The following is a 19166-nucleotide window of genomic DNA, read 5'->3' as shown; positions in this document are numbered from 1 at the left end:
CTAGCTTCCTGGGCACGTGACGGCCGCTGGTTATGTATAACATCGATCGTCTTAAAGCTTTAACGCCATGCATACATATCAGCAGGGCGTGTTAATCCTCCAATATTAGTGTTGTTATCCTTATCTTGACTTCCTAAAACTGTCTCATTAGATACTAAGGAGAAACAAAATTTCATCCTTGTCACACGTTACAACTAATTTTAAAGTACTTTTAATGTACTATTCAAGCTGAGGTTGGTGGGAAAGATTGTGACCTTCTTTATTAATAGCGGGGCGTGCGGACGGAGCATATGATAAGATGTTCACAATTTTCCCTACTAACCTCCGCTTGGAGTGAACGTAAGGCCATGTTGATTTTATTATATGGATGACATCCGCGCGCCAGCCTGGCGAGCCCTATGCATGTCTGCAGCCGCCATGCATCAGACACTGATGCCTGCGAACGATTGATTGATTGGTTGATACGCGCGCGAATCAATTTTTACCCGTTTCCAAAAAAGTACTTTTTTTATTCGTACGCTCGCATTAGTTTTCGGGTGCCCAGTGGATGTCATCCATATAATCAACTCAACATAGTCTAACTTACAGGAGGCAGAAATAATGTTGCAAAGTTGCGAGCCATCCCTGCTGTGTCACCAAATCCGCCAGAGGTCGCACATAAGAGTAGACGCTATTGCCTGGTTACCGTGACGTCACCACTCCACTTCAGTGCAGGAAGTTTGTTTCCTTCGTCGCTCAGAATAGGCTGTGTTTGGGAAAATGCTGGCTCAGAGGTAGCGAAAATACGTCAGAAGCTTGGTAAGTCCCGCAAGTTACTCCTTAACACGAAAATGTCGGTTTCAGCAACCGGTAAACCTTGCTGTAAGAGAAAACGTTGCACAAATTTATTTCACCCCCCTCCCCCATATGAGCCCGAACGCGACCCTTGTTCATATTCGCAGATCAGATATTGGGTCCAGATTTTGCAGGACAGCTCTAAGGTCAGAGTCTCTTCTTTCTCGTTCCCTTACTCTCAATGTCTATAAAAAGTCACACACTCTAAATCTCCGTCCGGCATATCCAGGAACTCGCTGTTGTTGTTGCTACCCACTTTAGTCTTACTTTGTCTTATTGATTGATATCTTAGACGTTACGTGCAGTATGTGTTGTGTTAAGTGACAGTTAACATGTTGTGCACGCGGAAGCAGATACAGCTGGGTACGTATTGGTGCAGGCACTAGTACCTTGATACCTTGATACTGTGTCCAGGAAAGTAGGCTCCGCCTGTTTTGTCCTGATCTTGACTTCGCTCTCATGTGACATACTTTTGGCAATCCCAGTGTTTGTCAAGTCTGGATTTAAACTGGTTTACACTATCCGCTGAAACCACTGACTCAGGTAGGGCGTTCCAGCTCGACACGGTTCTAACACTGAAGACCTGACTCCTCGCCCTAGTCTTGGCCAGGGGAACTTGTAATTTAAGACTGTGACCTCTAGTGACTGATTGCTCGACTGGAGCAAAGAAACTTTGTACCGGGATTCTATCGATTCCATTCATGATCTTAAAAACTTGTATCATATCACCTCTCAGTCTCCTATACTCCAGGGTAGGGAGTTTGAGTCGCTGAAGTCTAGTGCTATAAGGAAGCTCTCTTAGAGAAGGGACCATTTTTGTGGCCCTTTTCTCTGGACCTTTTCTAACTCTTGCTTGCCCACCTTATAGTGTGGTCCCCAGACTACATTTCCGTATTCCAGGTGTGGCCTCACCATTGTTTTAAAGAGAATTGGCAAGGTTTGTTCATCCAAGTTGGCAAAGGACTTTTTAATCAACCCCAGCATCTGATTTCCCTTGTTCTTCGCTTGTGCCGTATGCGTATGGAATTTGAGGTGATTGTCCACTGTCACTCCCAGGTCTTTCTCTGCCGTGGTCTCCTCCAATACCTGATCCCCTAAGGTGTAAATCTGCCTGTTGTTGTTGTTCCCCATGTGCAACACTTTACACTTGCCCACGTTGAAGGGCAACTGCCAGGACGCAGACCAGTCCCTCAAAGCTTCTAAGTCCTTCTGTATGTTGACCCGACCTTCGTTGTCCTTCACACCCTGGTAGAGTTTACTGTCATCGGCAAATATTCTGACCGTGCTGCTGACAGCCTCTGGTAGGTCATTAATGTATACTACAAACAATACCGGGCCCAGTACACTCCCCTGCGGGATGCCACTCCTCACAGGGGTCCATGAGGAACTAGTTCCATTCAGCACCACCCTCTGTTTCCTCGAGGCTAGGAAGTCTTTTACCCAGTTGTACAGGTCTCCTTTCACACCGTACGACCCCAGCTTACATAAGAGACGCTGATGGGGAACGGCGTCAAAGGCTTTCCTGAAATCCAAGTAGATTGCGTCAATAGCTTCCCCCTTTTCCAGTAATTGGGTCCACTCCTCCAGTACCACCAGAAGCTGAGTCATGCAAGATCTCCCTGGTACAAAGCCATGTTGTATCACACATCTAGTTTGAATAAACCCTTTTCTGCTGCACAGATTGCACCTGTTTTTTTATTGAACACAACTGTGCTAATCATGGTTTTACTGTAACGTTACCCCAGGTAGCCCACAGCAGTACCACCCAGAGTTGGACCTGTAACTACAGTACTGTCACCATGTGGTACTACTGCTGGCCCCACAGTGTGTACCACCTCATTAGATGGTTCCCCAAGACAAACAGGCTTAAGATGTAAGTAGCTGTGACTATTCCTTACATTCATGTAACAAGATAAAATCAGAACACTCACTGTTGCATACATAAAGACAGATGTTAGTAGGCTGAAGCTAACAAACAAGTACACTCGCCTTGACATACATGTACACAGGTTTTACATTCAAGTCATAATTTGCATACTTGGTCATAATCTATGATATGTGCCCATGTCTGTGCAAATTTATAACAAGCAAGCTATTGATTTGAAAGTGTAACTTAATGTATATGCCGTGTCAGGTAGTATTTGATATGTGATTGTCCCCTCATTGGGCACAGATTACATTCACGCTTGTACTGCCAAACTGACATGCCTTATATTTCTGCCTTAATCCCTACCAGACGTATTGTGGTGACTATCTTCACCTGTGCCCTACTGGCTCCACAGTTTTTTGTTTTGACCAGGTAAGTTTAAAAACTGATGTACTTGTTATCTTGTATTGTAAATCAAGGGAAAACACAGTAAATGAAGTTTTATTCATTTTGCTATTTGCAATTAATGTTAGGGAAAACTTGTTTATTTCAAAACTGCTGACTCTAGATGTTGCAAAGGTACATTGTATATTTTTTATTGTATTGTTACATGCAGGCATAGTCTGCCTTACAAACTGCTGGGCTGTTGTTGTTTACTTGTTTATCTTGTTTACCAGAGAGCAGAGCACTCGGTACTGTGGGCAGCAGTTGTTTGATCTGCTGGTGGCCTCCATTGTTTTCACCTTCTGTATGATTGGTAAGGCATTAACCTGTAACCTTTGAAGGGGACCATGTGGGGGAAACATGCGCTGGGTAGAACATGTTTCTACCAGGGCTGCCTCCAGTGTGAATTTTTTTCCGCCCCACTCATTGTTTGGGTGCCCATGTTGTCAATTTCCGTTGTTCAATCTGTCATTTTAAGCTTACAAAAATGCATTTTCATCAGTTTCATGTCGTGAAGTTCAGATTTTTTGGACGAACAGGCTGAATTTTTTTCCGTCCCAACAAGTAAAATTCCGTCCTGGGACAGAGGGACAGGTCCTAGAGGCAGACCAGGTTTCTACCTCAATATACAGCTCTGAGTTTAAAACTTTAAACAATGCTTGCAGCTAATATTGCAGTCTAATATAACCTGAGCTACTGCCATGCTGTGTGCCTGCAAAGCTGGTGTGTTATACTGAGTGGTCAGGTTATACCTTGCTATACAGGAGGGCCTGCATGCCCCTTTTACGTAGAGCGTAATCGGCCGTTTTAATTTTACGTAGAGCGTTGCCGACCACTCCATGATTAAGCGTAGAGCGTAGGGGGGCTTTCTGAATTTAGCGTAGAGCGTAGGGAGGCTTTCTGAATTTAGCGTATTACGTAGCCGGCACTCCGAATTTAGCGTAGAGCGTTGTCGGGAACCCCCCATGCAGGCCCTCATACAGATACAGATACATATGTAATTTTGTCTTGTTCTATCTGCCAAACTTAAGAAATAATGGCTAATGGCAGTGAAAACAATAGTTCTGTGCTGTGACCAAGTTTACTTTAAACCTTAATGTTTTAATATACCCAACACTCACCAACAGTATTTCTTACCGCTTCACCTACTCTTTGTTGACACTATCTGCAGGTTTTACGTTCCTGTTTGCGTTGATGGACCCCGTACCGCGGGAAGTCAAACTCGCCTTCCATGTTTTTGGGCTGGCGTCATTTGTGCTGGGTTTGATCTACACGGTACAGACTGCCACGGGGGACGAATGTGTAGGTTTACTTTCTTTTGTTCTTTTGTGTTGTCGGTTTAGGAAATGTGCTCTTGCTGCTGTATGTTTACTCAGTTTGTAGCATTAGTCCTTAAAGTAATAACACTGTTTTCATAAATGTCTTGGTATGTTTGGACATGTTCAGTACAGTGTGCAATACTATATCTCATGTTGACAGTATATCTGCATTATCTGTCACGTGTGATTTCTGGAGGTTCCTCTTTCTGACCGTATTGTATTCCCCTGTTATTGCAGAGAAACAACACCCCAGAGTTGTACTACCTGTCTCTGGCCTTCACAATCATGGCCATGGTTACAGCAGGTCAGTAGTGCTTACATTCAAGGTTTTAGAAATACTATTCCATAAGTCATATTGTCACTCCATTTTGTTTTTGACACCATTCTTCTGCTCATATCTTTTGGTTAGCCAAACTGTTTCATTGGTTATATACATATATAATGTTAACTCAGTTTTTGTAACCACAGTGTGCTTTACCTTTAGTGTACTTGTGCATTCCAATGTATCTAATGTTCATCAAATTAAATATAGATGTGTATTTTTTAACTCTGCAGTTCTATTGTACATGTACTAGTATGTCTTTTCTCCAACCGTTTCTCCCTATCCTCACTTCCCTGCACAGCCACATGGCTCCAATGAACTCGAGTTTCAGAAATTACTAGTATGTGAATATGACTGTGCAGCTGATTTTTTTTCTATGCCAGGCGCGATGCCTCATCTTCAATAAAAGCTGTCCTTTGTTAGGGCGCTGAGGAGTATCACAGGGATGGCAATTGATACAGTTCTTGAATTTACATCTGTCCTTGGGAGTTACAAGGTTCTGTGGCAGGGAGTTAAAAAGCTTTATTGGGTGTTGGCTGATACACATTTCTGTCTGCAGCGTTCATCCTGGCGATGATCCCGTTCTGGCTGATGAACCACTTCTGGGACCGCTCGGTGCTGGACTACAGAGAGCGGTCAGGGCTGTGTTACGAGCCTGTCATGTGTTGCTCCTGTGTCTGGCACGTGTAATTTGATAGGGGATATTCATGGTAGCAATATGTGCTGTCCCCATAAGTAGGGGGGGAGTCATCGATGTAAGGCCAAGCAAGCTTGATTCCATAGAAGGTATCTAAAATATCATGTGGGAGAATGGAAAACTAAATGCCGTCAAGAGTCAAAAGGAAGATGTCTAATCCATCAGTTTTGAAAATTAAAGGAAAATAAATGGATTTCAGTCAGACAGCTGACAGTGCATTTAAGTAATAAGTGCTCCGACCTTTCTTGTTGAAGTGGGTTTTCCAGCATTATTGTTGACTATTATTCAAAAGGAAGGCCAAAAGCAATGTGCACTAATGTAGGATATCATACATTAAATCAAATTGACATTGCTTTTATGTCCTGTTCCTGTGCCTACATACTGATGATGGTAGCTGAAAGCAAGAGAAATATTGCTCAGGAAATTGACTAATTATGAAAAAGCACTTTTCAGACAGATTTCTATTTACAGTCAAACCTGCCTAGGCGACCACCTTTTCAACGCAACCACCTGGCCATGGCGACCGCTTTTTCTCGGTCCCGAAAATTTTCCCCATAGGCACAAGCATTAAGCTGCCTGCCCAAGGCGACCACCTGACCAACGCGACCGCGACCGCCACGAATTGGGACCGCACAGAGCACAATCCCTGCCCATGGCGGCCGCCTAATTTTCAAGCTTGTGGTGACATCGGATCATTTTGCTGTCGGATTTCACGGAAATGTTTTCAAGACTTTGAAGGGCAAAAAAAGGACAAAAATATATGGAATAGTAATGTTATAGCATCGATTCCTCCATGAAGTGTTTTAATAAAACGTTCCCCCTATAAACACTGTAAAGACAAATGTTTGTGATGTTGTTGTGCCTATCGTAATCTTATAGTTTACCGCAAACTCAAGCAAGTTCAGTTAAAAATCAATTTTCAAAACGAATACGTAGTGCATGGCGTCAAAAAGTCATCTTTCACAGAAATTACTATCTATATCTTGTATTTTCAACAAAAATGTGTCTGTGTCTTGCTAAATTCCGCCGAAAAATAACTTCGCGGCGGGCAAAACACCGGGCGAGAAATGTTGTTCCTCGGTCCCGACGCCATCTTGGATTTGGCATGGCCCGGATTTGGCATACCGCTGACCTTTAAATTTCTAAAACACGATGCTTTTGTGTATGAACATTTACGAATACTCTAGTTATTGATGAAAATTAAAATTCTTTTTTCTTTTTATTTCCATGAATCTCACAAACCTTTATTGGACGCTGGGCGTTCTGCTACACTGACTTACCATTTGATGCGGTCGCATAGAGCTTGGCGGCGCGGCGCGACGAAATCACCGTTCCGTTTTCATCTTTAGTTGTCAGATCAAAAACCTTTTGACCCTTTTATCCAGCGGTCGACGCCCCAAAAAAGGCTGGGGCCAGCAGGTGTTTTCTAGGGATTTGTATTAGGCCTTAAAACTTCGATGATGTGCGTGTGTGTGTACTATTTAATCTAACGTGTGAATGCGGGATGGTGCTGCGATCATCGAGGCAACCATTGTTTTGTAGTCAAAATTATTACGAAAATGTGTACACGATGCTTGTAGCGGTGTACAATTATTACAACGATAACGGAAAATGTAATTTTTGTAGCCTCTTTCTGTCAATGAGAAATTGAACCTGGTGGGGCTCATGCTGTCTAAATTCACATAATTTTCCATCCATTTACGTACTGTATTTGAACACCTCGACCTGGAAACATGAGAGTGGAATCCTCTTCATGGCGACCACCTGTCCATCGCGACCGTTTTTGCTCGGTCCGCCGGGTGGTCGCCTTGGGCAGGTTTGACTGTACATTGTTATGGGCAGAATAGTATTCTTGGAGGCACCAAATGCTGAGAATACAGCAATCTATTTTGTAAAAAGACAAATCATGGTAACAAGTCATGTATGTATGAGTCTCTTGATGTTTACATTGTATCAGTAACACATGTACATGTAAGCACCAAGTCAAATTGTTATCTTATTCATGTCTCTTTTATACTCCTGTACATAATACTTCAAGAAGTGGATCTATTTGTGTATCATACTTAAAATAAGCCCATGGGGATGCATTTTTGCAATGATGGCTAGCCACTGTGGCTGAAATGGCAATAATACAATGATGTAACAACTAAAGATTGTAAATTAGCTATGTATATTCATCAGATATTTGTATACTCTTTTCCAAGTATTTTTACATGCCGAAAAGTACATATCCACATTTGTACAAAGCACTTTATATCATAATTGGTAAATTAGTATAGATTGATAAAGACCTCCACAATATGCAGTATTTTCCACAAGGAGAAATGACTCAAAGCAAGCCCAAAACTGCCTGTACTGCAATCAAGTCAGTACAAATCAAATATTTTAACTTTGGATGTAATATATAGTCCCCCCAAAAAAACTCCCAATTCATGTTAATGAAATAGAACAGTTCCCTTAGCCTAAATCTGCACTAAACATGATATGCTATCGAATATATTAAACACAGTGTAGTTCTACAATTGAGTGATACTTATAGGCACTGTAACAGCAATGCATGTTTCACCAGAAAGGCAGTTTTTCTAGATTTGATAGTGGATTGGCCATGTATATAGATTGAAATTTTGACCAAGATTTTTTTTTCCAATCTTGTAAAGATTAAGGTAGAAGACAAGTTGCCCTCTCCTTGACTGTAAGTACTTTTTACAACATTTTCAAAGCTGTGCTATTTACAAGCTTGTTATTCTTCACAATTCATCTGATATATTTTCACACAGAAGTTTTGTATGTGTATTTATTGTGTTGGAATTGCAATCAAGCAATTGTTACACCTGATTGTTTAGTCCTACTTATCAAAATTTGTAGAATAGTAAAAGTATTTTCAAAAACTGCTGCAAACAAGTCTGAGCTGGTTAGTCATGACTCTATCACACAATAATGTATAACATTCCACTGTACAAACAGGTTCTTACGTTAAAGTACAATTAAACACCATCTCACCACTTGGTGGTGAGATTATTTAAACATACAACAAATCATGTCTACACATGCTCAAAGGACGATCTGAATATTCCAGTTTTTCAGCTTATTCAGACCAAGGCTCACTGTATAAAAGCTCCTTTTTCCTCACTAAGAGCCTAATCATAAGTGAAGGATCTATGATTATGATCATGAAATGCAGCAAGGATCTCCATGCTTATTTGGTTATTACCTTTACCAAGAAGGTTATGTTTTTATGACATCAACGCAATGTAAGATCAGACACCAACACCAACATCAATACAAGGGATGTGCAAAACGTTAAACATGCAGAGGGGACGACAGACACTCATCTGTTGGACGAACTTCATGCATAATGGTATATGCGTTCGGACCAAACCAAAATATCAACTGCCCTGCTGCTTGGGCCAAACTGCAGACTGGTCATGCACAGATCGAAATTCGCTCACACAGTGTGAGCAGAATGTTGTGTTTGTTTTCGTCTTCTTTGGCCGCATGTAAGTCCAGCTTGCATGCTCTGTGTACCAACCATCCTCAGTCATGCACCGCGACAGTGCCATGTGGCGTGATCCGAGACTTCATGCTGTCAAACATGCTCTGAGTCTGCCGTTCCACTGGCAGCAATGCTATGATCACTCAAACCTTTGCCAGCAAGCCGATTGCAGCATCCTTTAGCCGAGCAGGCTCTCCGCAAATCAAAGCACCTTCACCACGCTAAAGATGCGGATACACACAGCGTGTGCACGTGCATTTTACGCCAATAGCTGATTGGCAGAGCTGTCAATCAAGGTTGTTCCCCAGTCAAGACTCTTCGTTTAGATGGTGCTCTCGAAGCAGAGGACGTATGGGTTGTTGTTGTCGTTGATGCCGTTGTGTGTAGACCCAGAGGAGGGAGGGATAGAGACTTCAGAGGCGGCACCAGATGCGGCAGAGCCTAGTGGTCTGACGGGGTAGACGGTAGACTCTCTGCCGAGGGACGGGCTAGGCTGGATGGTGTAGGACCGGGGCTTGTACAGGGGGTTCCCGCGGACTGGCATAGGAGAGCCTGGTACCGACGCCGTCCCGAGCGTGCTAGCGCGGCCGTTGAAGGACCTGCCCGGCAGTGGTGTCGATGGAAGGGACGCAGTAGCGCCGCGAGGTGAGCCGTACCAGTACGGCATAGGAGCAGCCTGGTCATTATAGGGGCGCATCTCATACTCCTCTCCCTTCACACCATCGTACTTCGGGTCGTAGCCGAGATCATCGACGTCGCTGGTCTGGGCCTGCATCTCTCCCAGCTTCTTCCGTTCCTCCATCCTCTTCTTCCTCCTCTTCTCCTTGCGCTTCTGTTTTCTCAGCCGTTCGTCCTCCTCTGCCTTGAGTTTCTTCTTGTCAAGGTAAACGAAGAAGAAAGGGGTTTCTTGGGCGGAGTATTGTCTGTCGGCCTTCTTCATGGAGGCGTATGTCCGGCAGCATATGAACCCCACTGTGCAATATAACGCCACCACACCGAGGATGATAGCTGCAGACAACAGAAATACACTTACATCTCTCAACACACAGCACATGATCACAGAACACTGGCCTTGGAGCTTGCTATGGAAACCAACATGTTAACGACATCTCTTTTGATGTTGCCAAAATGTTCAGAATTAGTCTGTATAACACAAACTCCAGCTGTCCTGGTTTTCTGTAGGCGGCTAGCGGTTACAGGCGGCTGCCGACTAGAAGGGCAATTGAAATCAGGCTAGTTCAGAATATCCTCACCTAAATGCTAGGCAAAGGGTAAAACGAACAAGTAATAAAGAAAGGTCATTTTCCCTGAAATAGCAAAGGTGTGGGTAATAAAATCGCACAAACCGATCATGTAGCCGCTCAGAATGAATGACTGTGCCCGCTCGAGAGCGTCGAAGATTTCTGCGATCTCGTCGATCATCTGTTCCAGCCCAAGACGGGGCTGGTAGTGACCGGTGACGTTGAAGAAGTGCTCGGCTTTGTGCAGAATGGACTTTATCTTCTCGTCGGGAAGTATGGCCTTAGCGAACTCCCCAGGCGAGATGAGCACCTATGCATGTAGGGTGAATACAAGTCTGAAGATTATGTCTCATCTTTGTTTGGAAGGATGGCCCTGGTGTAGATTGATGCTTTAATTCCGTTAAGAAGAATTCTGTTCAGTACGTCATACATGTAGGCAGAGAGTCCACCGTCTAGTCCAATAGATGATTACATCAGTAGAAGTACTGATAAGTGCCAAGCAGCCGTCGTCAGACCGGGACGGGGGGGTGATACCGACTTCCAACCCTCTTTAATCTATTGCCCTCGTAAGGTCACGTGAGGTCAGTTATCTTGAAGAAGGCCTCGTCATTTGGTGAGTCAGCTCCTTTTTGTTGGAGCAATTGCTATATGCTACTCACTCACTCACTCACTCACTCACTCACTCACTCACTCACTCAAGAAAAACCGGCGCTGAAGACTGAACATTCATGTTGGATCAATTTTCGTAAATTTCTGATTGGCTAGCTGCAGGCACTCACCATGTCATCCAACTTAGAGACGAGGATGATCACGTGATCGGTGCATGACTCGTCCGCAAACCATGTGTCTCTCAAGTAGCGCGCGTAGCGCCTGGAGCTAATGTTGACTGGGACTTGTTCCGTGGGTAGGAGCGTCCAGTACCTACAGAAAGGGGGGGGGGATGTTTAATGGTAATGTGCATGTACGTCTGGTATAGGAATGATGATGAGGATTGTAGACAATACTTTTTCAATGGTTATTACCTTCGCCGAGAAGGTTATGTTTTGGTCAGTTTTCGTATGTGTGTCCTTCCGTCTGTCAGCACGATAACTCGAGAAAGCTTGGATGGATTGTCTTCATACTTGGTATGTGGGTAGGTCTTCTTGAGACTTCGAAATGATTAGATTTTGGGCTCCCTTTAGCGGCTTGTATTTGTTATGATTCGTGAGTCAATTTATGCCACTGAAATCCCCAAAGCACTGACGCCATTCACAAACACATCCATGATACACTCTACATATTAAAAGTATTAGACACTAAATCTGTCGTGCTGCAGCTTTCTCCACGCACAGTTAGTGATGGGGGGGAGGGGGGGGGGGTGCTCCCAGCGTGCTTTACTTACATGGGTTCCATCTGCTGCATGGTCGCTACAGAGATGGTGTAACCCCCTCTGTCCGTGCAGTCGTCGCAATAACATTTGGCCTTTTCATGAACCAGCTTCAGTTTCTCCCTCACCAGGAGCGCTGCAGGGAAGTTCAAAAATTACTTTTATTGTACAGAACAGCATTTCGCTTCGTGTTACGTGTAATACATAATAGTTACCCTGGTGTGCATTTTATGTTACAACGTCATATTTCATTTTCTAGATACATTTTGAAGGCTGACAAAATAGAATTTGTCAGCAGTCTTTTACTTCCACACGTGAGAAGCCATAATTTACATTGCTCATTATATCCTTGAACCTGGAGGCATACAATTACACACGCTGTGCACACCACACACACACACACACACACACACACACACACACACACACACACACACACACACACACACGCACACACACACACACACAAGCGCTCACACACAGAGACGCACACACACACACACAGGCACACACACACAGGCACACACATATATACACACTGAATTGTACATATAACAACAACACGCGCGCAATATGCGTTTCTCTCGGAGCAAAGCTAATTATAGCTTGAGAGATACGAACCAATACTCCTGGGTCGGACCAGGGTTCAAATTCTTGGCCCCTTGTGGCACGCTGACACTAACTTTGGTGAGCCCCTTTTGGAAAGCGTGACCGTCAAGTAGCGCAAATGCTACACGTATAATTCGTACTGGCAGGGTGTGACCGTGTCTAGTGTAGTCAGGAATAATGTTTATCAACAAAAACACTCACAGTGGAAGAGACAAGCTGGATAAGGAGCTTAGTAATAACCTGTTATTTCAGCTTCTGGCTGCTTAGAGGGACAAATCACACGAGTGATGCACACCGCCGAAATGACTAATGGACTGTCCCCTTCGGTTGGAGGACAGATGTGTGTCCCTGTCACGGACACGTTTGGTTAGTCAGCAGTTGGCAATCCACACGGAGGAAGCAAGAACCTGCCTCTTGGCCACTTTACAAACCAGTCGCTCTACAAAACAAAACAACTCAGCGTCTGCAATACAAACAACGCTGACGAGTCGGGAGGGCAAGAAATGCCTCTTGCATTGCGACCATAACAAACATTACGAATTGCCGTCTGTGGAGACTGCAGAAGAACGTTGTGGGGTTTTACCGTCTGGAGATTGCCGAGAGGCATCCGACGGGTACGACACTCGATATAGCCGGGCAGCAATGCTAAAAATTCCGGGAACATGCCGCACATGTGCCGGTGGCGCAATCGAACAGTGGGGAAACACACCAAAGTTTCCCTCCCTCTTATGTGTGGTTTCACATTTAGGCTGTAAATGGTCAGAAAACCTCATCAATTATCCTGACTAAATGGAAGTCCGAAAACAGGTTTTTGTAGCGGCTAGACGCATAACGATGACATCAGGATCGGCCCGACTAACAAATAAACCAGAGTTATCTAGTCATGGAGCTAAGCTATCGGAAATACTTGGAGCCAGTGATTGAGATAAAGCGATGACAACTGCTATGACTACCGCGGACAGTAAGACATATCCATTCGTCACACCAATGGCGACCGCAACTACATTTAGATGACACCAGCATTGAACTTTAGTTTCAGTAATCTTACTTGAACGAGAATAAAGACTGGATCTTTTCTGAGAATTTACCCTTTTTTCAATGCTACGGGCACCAACATCAAATGGAACACCTAACGACACGTAAGGTAGCTTACAATGATACTGGTAGGAACACACAACCATGCATGCACTAATGTAAAACACCAACAGTTCTTACCTGACTGTTCGTTCATGACGTGGTCCGGGTTGCAGAGCCATGACGGTTTCCGTACGTTAGGGCTGCAGAGTTCCGGCTGAAGCTGCGGGTTTGGGTAGTTTTCTTTTTCCCATGCGTTCCCGTCTACCGCCACTAACACAGCCAGGAGAACCACACACCCTAGTCTCAACTGCGACATGACTACATACAACACCAGGTTATATATAGTTAACTCCAACCGTGCAGGAAAAATGTCAGTCGCAAGCGCGGTCCGCACAATTCGTCTATGTTGTTCGCCTCTTGTTGAGCAAAGTCGGTGCCTCTATGATACCATGAGGTGAAGTTTTGTCCGTAGTGATGAGAATGTAGTTAGACAGGCAGCTGGGATCCCGGCAGGAAGAACCAGCTGACGTCACACCGACTGTGCGCAGGGGTTGTGGGCAGAGGACATGAAGGGGTTTGTGTGAATAACCATTTGCATATTCCTTTTCTTACAGAAGAGGTTTCTCAGCAACCACTGAAATTAAGAAGGGAAGCAGGTTTGCGAAAAATATGACGAATATGACAATAATGACGAGCAGCTCAGATTGCCGGAAATAATGAAATAGCAGCAGTAATCAAATTGCAGCAATAATTTCCTGCTGTTAGGCAAAGGAAACAAATTTCTTTTTAATGACTTTTGTTGTGAAGCCATTGACATGATTAATATCGGACGGTCTTGTTTTGTTTCGATTTTCTATTCTTGTCCCTGTATGGATCGTCTTGGTCTGTTTCGCCCTAACCACATATACACCCTCATCTGTAACTAACGATTATATACGATCGAGTATGTTTCGGAAGGGGTACGACATGTATCAGCTATCTGTACTAACAAGCAGTGCGCAAAGCCTCGTCGTATTTGTTGACATTCTATCAATTAAACTCATTATTCGTCCTTTCTTTCCACGTCACAATTTTTATATTGGTACCTTTCACTAGCACCAATAAACACCAACCTGTCACCAACACCAATAAACGTTAACGCACAAATACACTGTGTTTTCTGGTTAGCCTGAGAAGGAAGAAGAGAGAGAGAGAGAGAGAGAGAGAGATAGATAAAGAGAGAGAGAGAGAGAGAGAGAGAGAGAGAGAGAGAGAGGGAGAGGGAGAGGGAGAGGGAGAGGGAGAGAGATGATTAAATGTAAGATTAAGCTATGGTCAAATAAATCAAGACGTTTCCTAGTCAGACTTCCAGATGTCCAAGGTGTCTTTATATACTTAGAATGTGGTTGACAATAAAGAATGACCATGTACTTGAATAATGTACTTGTACATGACCCAACTTCAAATGCTGAAAGTCGAGATTCTGCGTTAAGTTGCTAGCGTTATGGGCTCTCTACATATCATAACATAAAACATGTTGAAGTAGCTATTTGCTTTCTTCTGGTCACCAAGTTTACCCCATAATGTTCCCAATTCTAAAAGTAATGCGCAAATGTCCGGATGAGGAGTGTTCTCTCCATATATAGTTGTGTACATAGACAGAGCTTGCTCGTTGTAGCTAATTGCTTTCTTGTGATCATTGAGTTTATTCCAAGATATGCCTAAGTTGTACAGTGACGCGGCTATGTCTGGATGAGCCCTGTTGTCCCCAAAGACAATTCTCGTCATCGTTAGTGACTGTTCATTGTACTTAATTGCATTCTCGTGATCACCAAGGTTGCTGAATGATCTTCCAAGGTTGTTGAGTGACGCGGCAATGTCCGGATGTGCCGTGTTGTTTCCGTGGACAGTTTTCCTCATTTTTAGTGCCTGTTCGTGATAGATAATTGCTTTCTTGTCATCACCGAGATTGCTCCAAGACGTTCCAAGGTTGTCAAGTGACGAGGCAATTTCAGAATGAGCCCTATTGGCTCCATACATAGTTTTGCACATAGCTAGAGACTGTTCGTTGTATGTTATAGCTTTCGCATTACCGAGTTCACTCAATAATGTCCCCAAACTGCAAAGTACCATAGCAATAGACGGGTGAGAAATGTTGTTTTCATAGATGGCTTCCATCATTGAAAGGGACTGTTCGTAGAAACTTATCGCTTTTTTGTGCTTATCAAATTTACTCCAACAAAATCCCAGGGAGCTGAGAGTCATAGCAATGTCCGGATGTGTCGCCTTGTCACCAAAAACAGTTTTCGACATTGTTAGTGCCTTTTCGAAATAGCCAATTGCTTTCTTGTAGTCGCCCAGTTTCATCCAAGATGATCCCATATTTCCAAGTGATTTGACAATGTCCGAATGAGCGGTGTCGTCTCCATAAACTGTTCTCCTCATCGAAAGTGACTGTTGGTGGTAGCTAATGGCTTTCTTTGGATTGCCGAGTCTATTCCAAGATAATCCAAGGTTGTTGAGTGAATCGGCAATGCTTGGATGTGATGTATTGTCTCCATACATAGCTTTCGTCATAATAAGTGACTGTTCATAGTAGCTGATTGCTTTCTTTTGATCATCGAGTTTACTCCAAGATAATCCCAGGTTGTGGAAAAGTCCAGCAGTGATCGGATGTGCGTGGCTGTCTCCATATGTAGTTTTTGATATAGCTAGTGACTGTTCAAAATATTTGATCGATTTCTTGTAATCACCGAGATCATTCCATGCTGATCCTAGGCAGTTAAGTGATTGGACAATGTCCGGGTGTACCGTGTTGTCTCCATAGATGGTTTTACGCATCGTTAGAGACTGTTCGTAGTAGCTGATTGCTCTGTTTTTATCGCCGAGTTCACTCCAACATGATCCCAGGTTACAAAGTGACGAAGCAATACAGGGATGCGTGGTGTTGTCTCCATAGATAGCTTTCCGCATTTCAAGTGACTGTTCGTGGTAGCTAATTGCTGTCTTTAGATCGCCCAGATCATTCCAAGATGATCCAAGGTTGCCAAGCGTCAAGGCAATGTTAGGATGTGCGGTGTCACCATATATAGTTTGCCTCATTTTAAGTGACTGTTCTTCATAGCTAATTGCTCGTTGGCAATCACCAAATGCACTCCATGATGATCCCAGGTTATGAAGTGTTTCAGCAATGTCTGGATGAGCCGTGTTGTGTCCAAAGATAGTTTTCCTCATTGTTAGTGACTGTTCAAAGTAGCCCATTGCCTTCTTGTTATCGCCCAGTTTTCTCCAATATAACCCCAGGCTGTTTAATGCTAAAGCGATGTCTGGATGTGCCGTGCTTTCTCCGTTGATAGTTTTCCACATCTTTAGCGAGTCTTCGCAGTATCGGATTGCTGTCTTTTGATCACCCAGATCACTCCAAGATGCTCCCAGGTTGTGTAGTGACGTGGCAATGATTGGGTGGACTACATTGTCACCATAGACAGTTTTCACCAGTCTTAGTGATTCTTCAAAGAGGCTATTTGCTTTCCTATGATCACCAGGGCTACTCAATGATCCTGCTACGTTGCCAAGTGCCGCGGCAATTTTTGCATTAGTTGTCCTGCTCCCAGGCATATTTTTGCACATCAATAGCACCTGTTCGAAATAGCTTTTCGCTTTCGTATCATCGCCATGCAATGCCCATGAAATTCCAAGTTGTTCAAGTATTTGCAAACGTTGGACACTGTCACCGTTGCTGTCTGTGGCACAGTCTGCCTCTTCTAATGATGATTCCCAGTAGCGTATGGATTTATCAACCAGAAACAGGTTTCTTGTGATTAGGCCCTTGCAAATATTGGAAGTGTCGAATATGCTCGTTTTGAACACTGTTCTCAGTTGGCCATGCAAACTGTCTTTGACAATGTCTGGTAGACATTTTTTCAAGGGAAGGGTCCTGCTGTAGAACCGAAAAAGAAGCATGGTGTCTGGAATGTAGAATACTGATTGTAATGTTGCGTCAGACACATTATCATCCACCTTTGATTCATACTGTGTCTTAGTGAGAGGAGACAGATGATCTTTTTGCCCTCCATTGGCCATGTACGTTCTCAGCCTGAGCTCCGCAGAGATACTTGTCAGAACTGTCAGGTGAGCTGCATTTTCATTATCGATCTGTTGTGTTTCCTTCAGTTCATCTATGATATCCCACGTGCTAGCTAGAGTACTCTGACATCGACAGCACAAAGCGATAACTTCGATTGCTATGCCCGGGAAACGGTAAATGTCCCTCTTGACATTCAACAGTTGTCCTGTGGGTTCAATGGTGCGAAAATGGTCTTTGTTGTCCTCTAATACTTTGTCAGCAGACAGACGAGATCGGAACTGTGAGAGTAGATGGCCGGTGACGACCCTCCCTAATTTCACCGCGTACTCTTTCATCAGTGATTGCTCCCCTGCTAGAAAGCAGAAACGTCTGAGGATGTCTGATAGGTGGTAACTATCTGACAGGGAAATCTCCAGCTGTTGAAACTCTGTCATCTTAGCAGGTGTCTGAATAAGGCTAACGGCAGGTTTGGTCTTAGATTTGTCTCTTCCCAGGGGAGTTTTACTGGCCCATGGCATGAAGCCGTCGAAGGCAAATCCACGAGGCGTGACGAAGTCGACGAACCAGTCTTTCTCTGGGTCTCCTGATTGAAAATCGTTAAGTGACGGGATGGCCATGGCTGGAAGGATGGTCTCTCCGAGGTTGATGACTTTCAGGTGTAGGTAGTGTGTGAGGGGCTTATACGTAGTTTACGGCTCCAACCGTGTGTTTTTCCATGCGATAAAACGGCTGTGCGTCGGTAACGTTAAAGACCTTCGATGTCACCGGCCTGCTTTCGCACGTTATTTTAGGTGTATTATTTGGCTAATGTAAAGTTGGCGGTCTAACAAGTCTTTTTTTCGGTTCGATAACAAGGCTGCACGGCGATGGGTCAAAACTAGAGTCGATGTCATTGCCATGACGGCGTTTGGATTTCGACCGCGATTTAGCTGTCGTTAACGACAACACTTACCTTACATCGCAACCGATCATAACACTGCAACCGACATCGCTATCTTTACATATCGCAGCAATCGAGTCTTTACATCGCAATCGAGTCCTTACATCACATTCAAGTCGCTACATCGCAACCGAGGCCTTGACACCGCAATCGAGTTTTTAAATCGCAATCGAGTTTTAAAACAGCAGTCGAGTATTTAAAACAACAGTCGAGTTTTTAAAACAGCAACCGAACCTTAAAAAAGCGGTCGAGGATTAACTCCACGGGAGCCTAATTAGCACCTCGTTCACTTCACACCTTCTTAACACCTAATGGTTATAGGCCACCGGAGGGCGCAAATAATCGACTATAGTTAGGCACATCTCCGTTAATTGGACACATTAGCCTTTTTTTAATGTTATAATTTATGAACGCAAAGTAGAGTCAAACCTGGATTCCGCAACCACTCAAAGGACTTAAGTTATGAGGGGACAGGATGGGGTTAACTATATAAACATGGATGAACTTTTAAAATACGTACGTCGGAACTTAACCTGCGTCGGAACTGAAACTTCGTTGGAGTTCTACACTGCGTCGGGCTTTTAACCTGCGAGGATTAACTCCTTATCTTAAACTGCGTAGAGGATTAACTCAACGGGGACCTCTTTCACACCTACATACAGAGATGTGTATTGATACCAATGATACACTGGACGTGTCGTGTCTACTAGACTTCACAGGGTGACCTGACTTAGGTCACCTTGAATATCAACCTATCGGGCCGAGAGGGGGAAGGGCATTTGTATTTATACAACTTAAAACGACTAACCGTTGTCTATACCAAGCTTTGAAGTATGTTTGCCCGTATCTAGTTACTAAAGTGAGAATCAAGGAAATGCAGCAAGAGACTCA

General features: G+C 43.9%; 2 protein-coding genes across 4 annotated transcripts; one reads left to right on the top strand and one right to left on the bottom strand.

Annotated features, from left to right (window-relative positions):
- Positions 1-661: 661 nt before the first annotated feature.
- Positions 662-8262, top strand: LOC136443232 (uncharacterized). 3 transcript variants are annotated; one of them, XM_066440375.1, is made up of 8 exons: positions 662-798; positions 942-980; positions 2580-2707; positions 3071-3133; positions 3379-3458; positions 4317-4447; positions 4702-4768; positions 5346-8262. In XM_066440375.1, exons 3-8 carry the CDS (start codon positions 2634-2636, stop codon positions 5474-5476), a joined length of 546 nt encoding a protein of 181 aa, XP_066296472.1. In that variant the 5' UTR covers positions 662-798; positions 942-980; positions 2580-2633; the 3' UTR covers positions 5477-8262. The 3 variants fall into 3 exon arrangements, with proteins under 3 accessions (XP_066296472.1, XP_066296473.1, XP_066296471.1); XM_066440376.1 differs by lacking the exon at positions 942-980 and having other exon boundaries at positions 663-798; positions 2584-2707; XM_066440374.1 differs by lacking the exon at positions 942-980 and having other exon boundaries at positions 663-798.
- On the bottom strand, positions 7406-13687 carry LOC136443230 (uncharacterized). Its single transcript, XM_066440373.1, has 5 exons — positions 13408-13687; positions 11599-11719; positions 10997-11138; positions 10323-10527; positions 7406-9984 (listed from the first exon to the last, which is right to left on the bottom strand). Exons 1-5 carry the CDS (start codon positions 13583-13585, stop codon positions 9299-9301), a joined length of 1332 nt encoding a protein of 443 aa, XP_066296470.1. The 5' UTR covers positions 13586-13687; the 3' UTR covers positions 7406-9298.
- Positions 13688-19166: the final 5479 nt, after the last annotated feature.

Source organism: Branchiostoma lanceolatum, chromosome 10 (assembly GCF_035083965.1).
Source record: "Branchiostoma lanceolatum isolate klBraLanc5 chromosome 10, klBraLanc5.hap2, whole genome shotgun sequence".
NCBI lineage: Eukaryota > Metazoa > Chordata > Leptocardii > Amphioxiformes > Branchiostomatidae > Branchiostoma > Branchiostoma lanceolatum.
This window is presented reverse-complemented; position numbering and strand designations above follow the sequence as displayed.

Excerpts from the sequence above, each read along its gene's own strand:
- LOC136443232 (XM_066440375.1), top strand. The coding sequence starts at position 2,634 with ATGTGGTACTACTGCTGGCCCCACAGTGTGTACCACCTCATTAGATGG. Across the intron at positions 2,708-3,070 it reads AAGACAAACAGGCTTAAGAT|ACGTATTGTGGTGACTATCT; the intron begins GTAAGTAGCTGT and ends AATCCCTACCAG. Across the intron at positions 4,448-4,701 it reads CTGCCACGGGGGACGAATGT|AGAAACAACACCCCAGAGTT; the intron begins GTAGGTTTACTT and ends CTGTTATTGCAG.
- LOC136443230 (XM_066440373.1), bottom strand. The coding sequence starts at position 13,585 with ATGTCGCAGTTGAGACTAGGGTGTGTGGTTCTCCTGGCTGTGTTAGTG. Across the intron at positions 11,720-13,407 it reads CGTCATGAACGAACAGTCAG|CGCTCCTGGTGAGGGAGAAA; the intron begins GTAAGAACTGTT and ends ACTTCCCTGCAG. Across the intron at positions 9,985-10,322 it reads TCTGAGCGGCTACATGATCG|CTATCATCCTCGGTGTGGTG; the intron begins GTTTGTGCGATT and ends TGTTGTCTGCAG.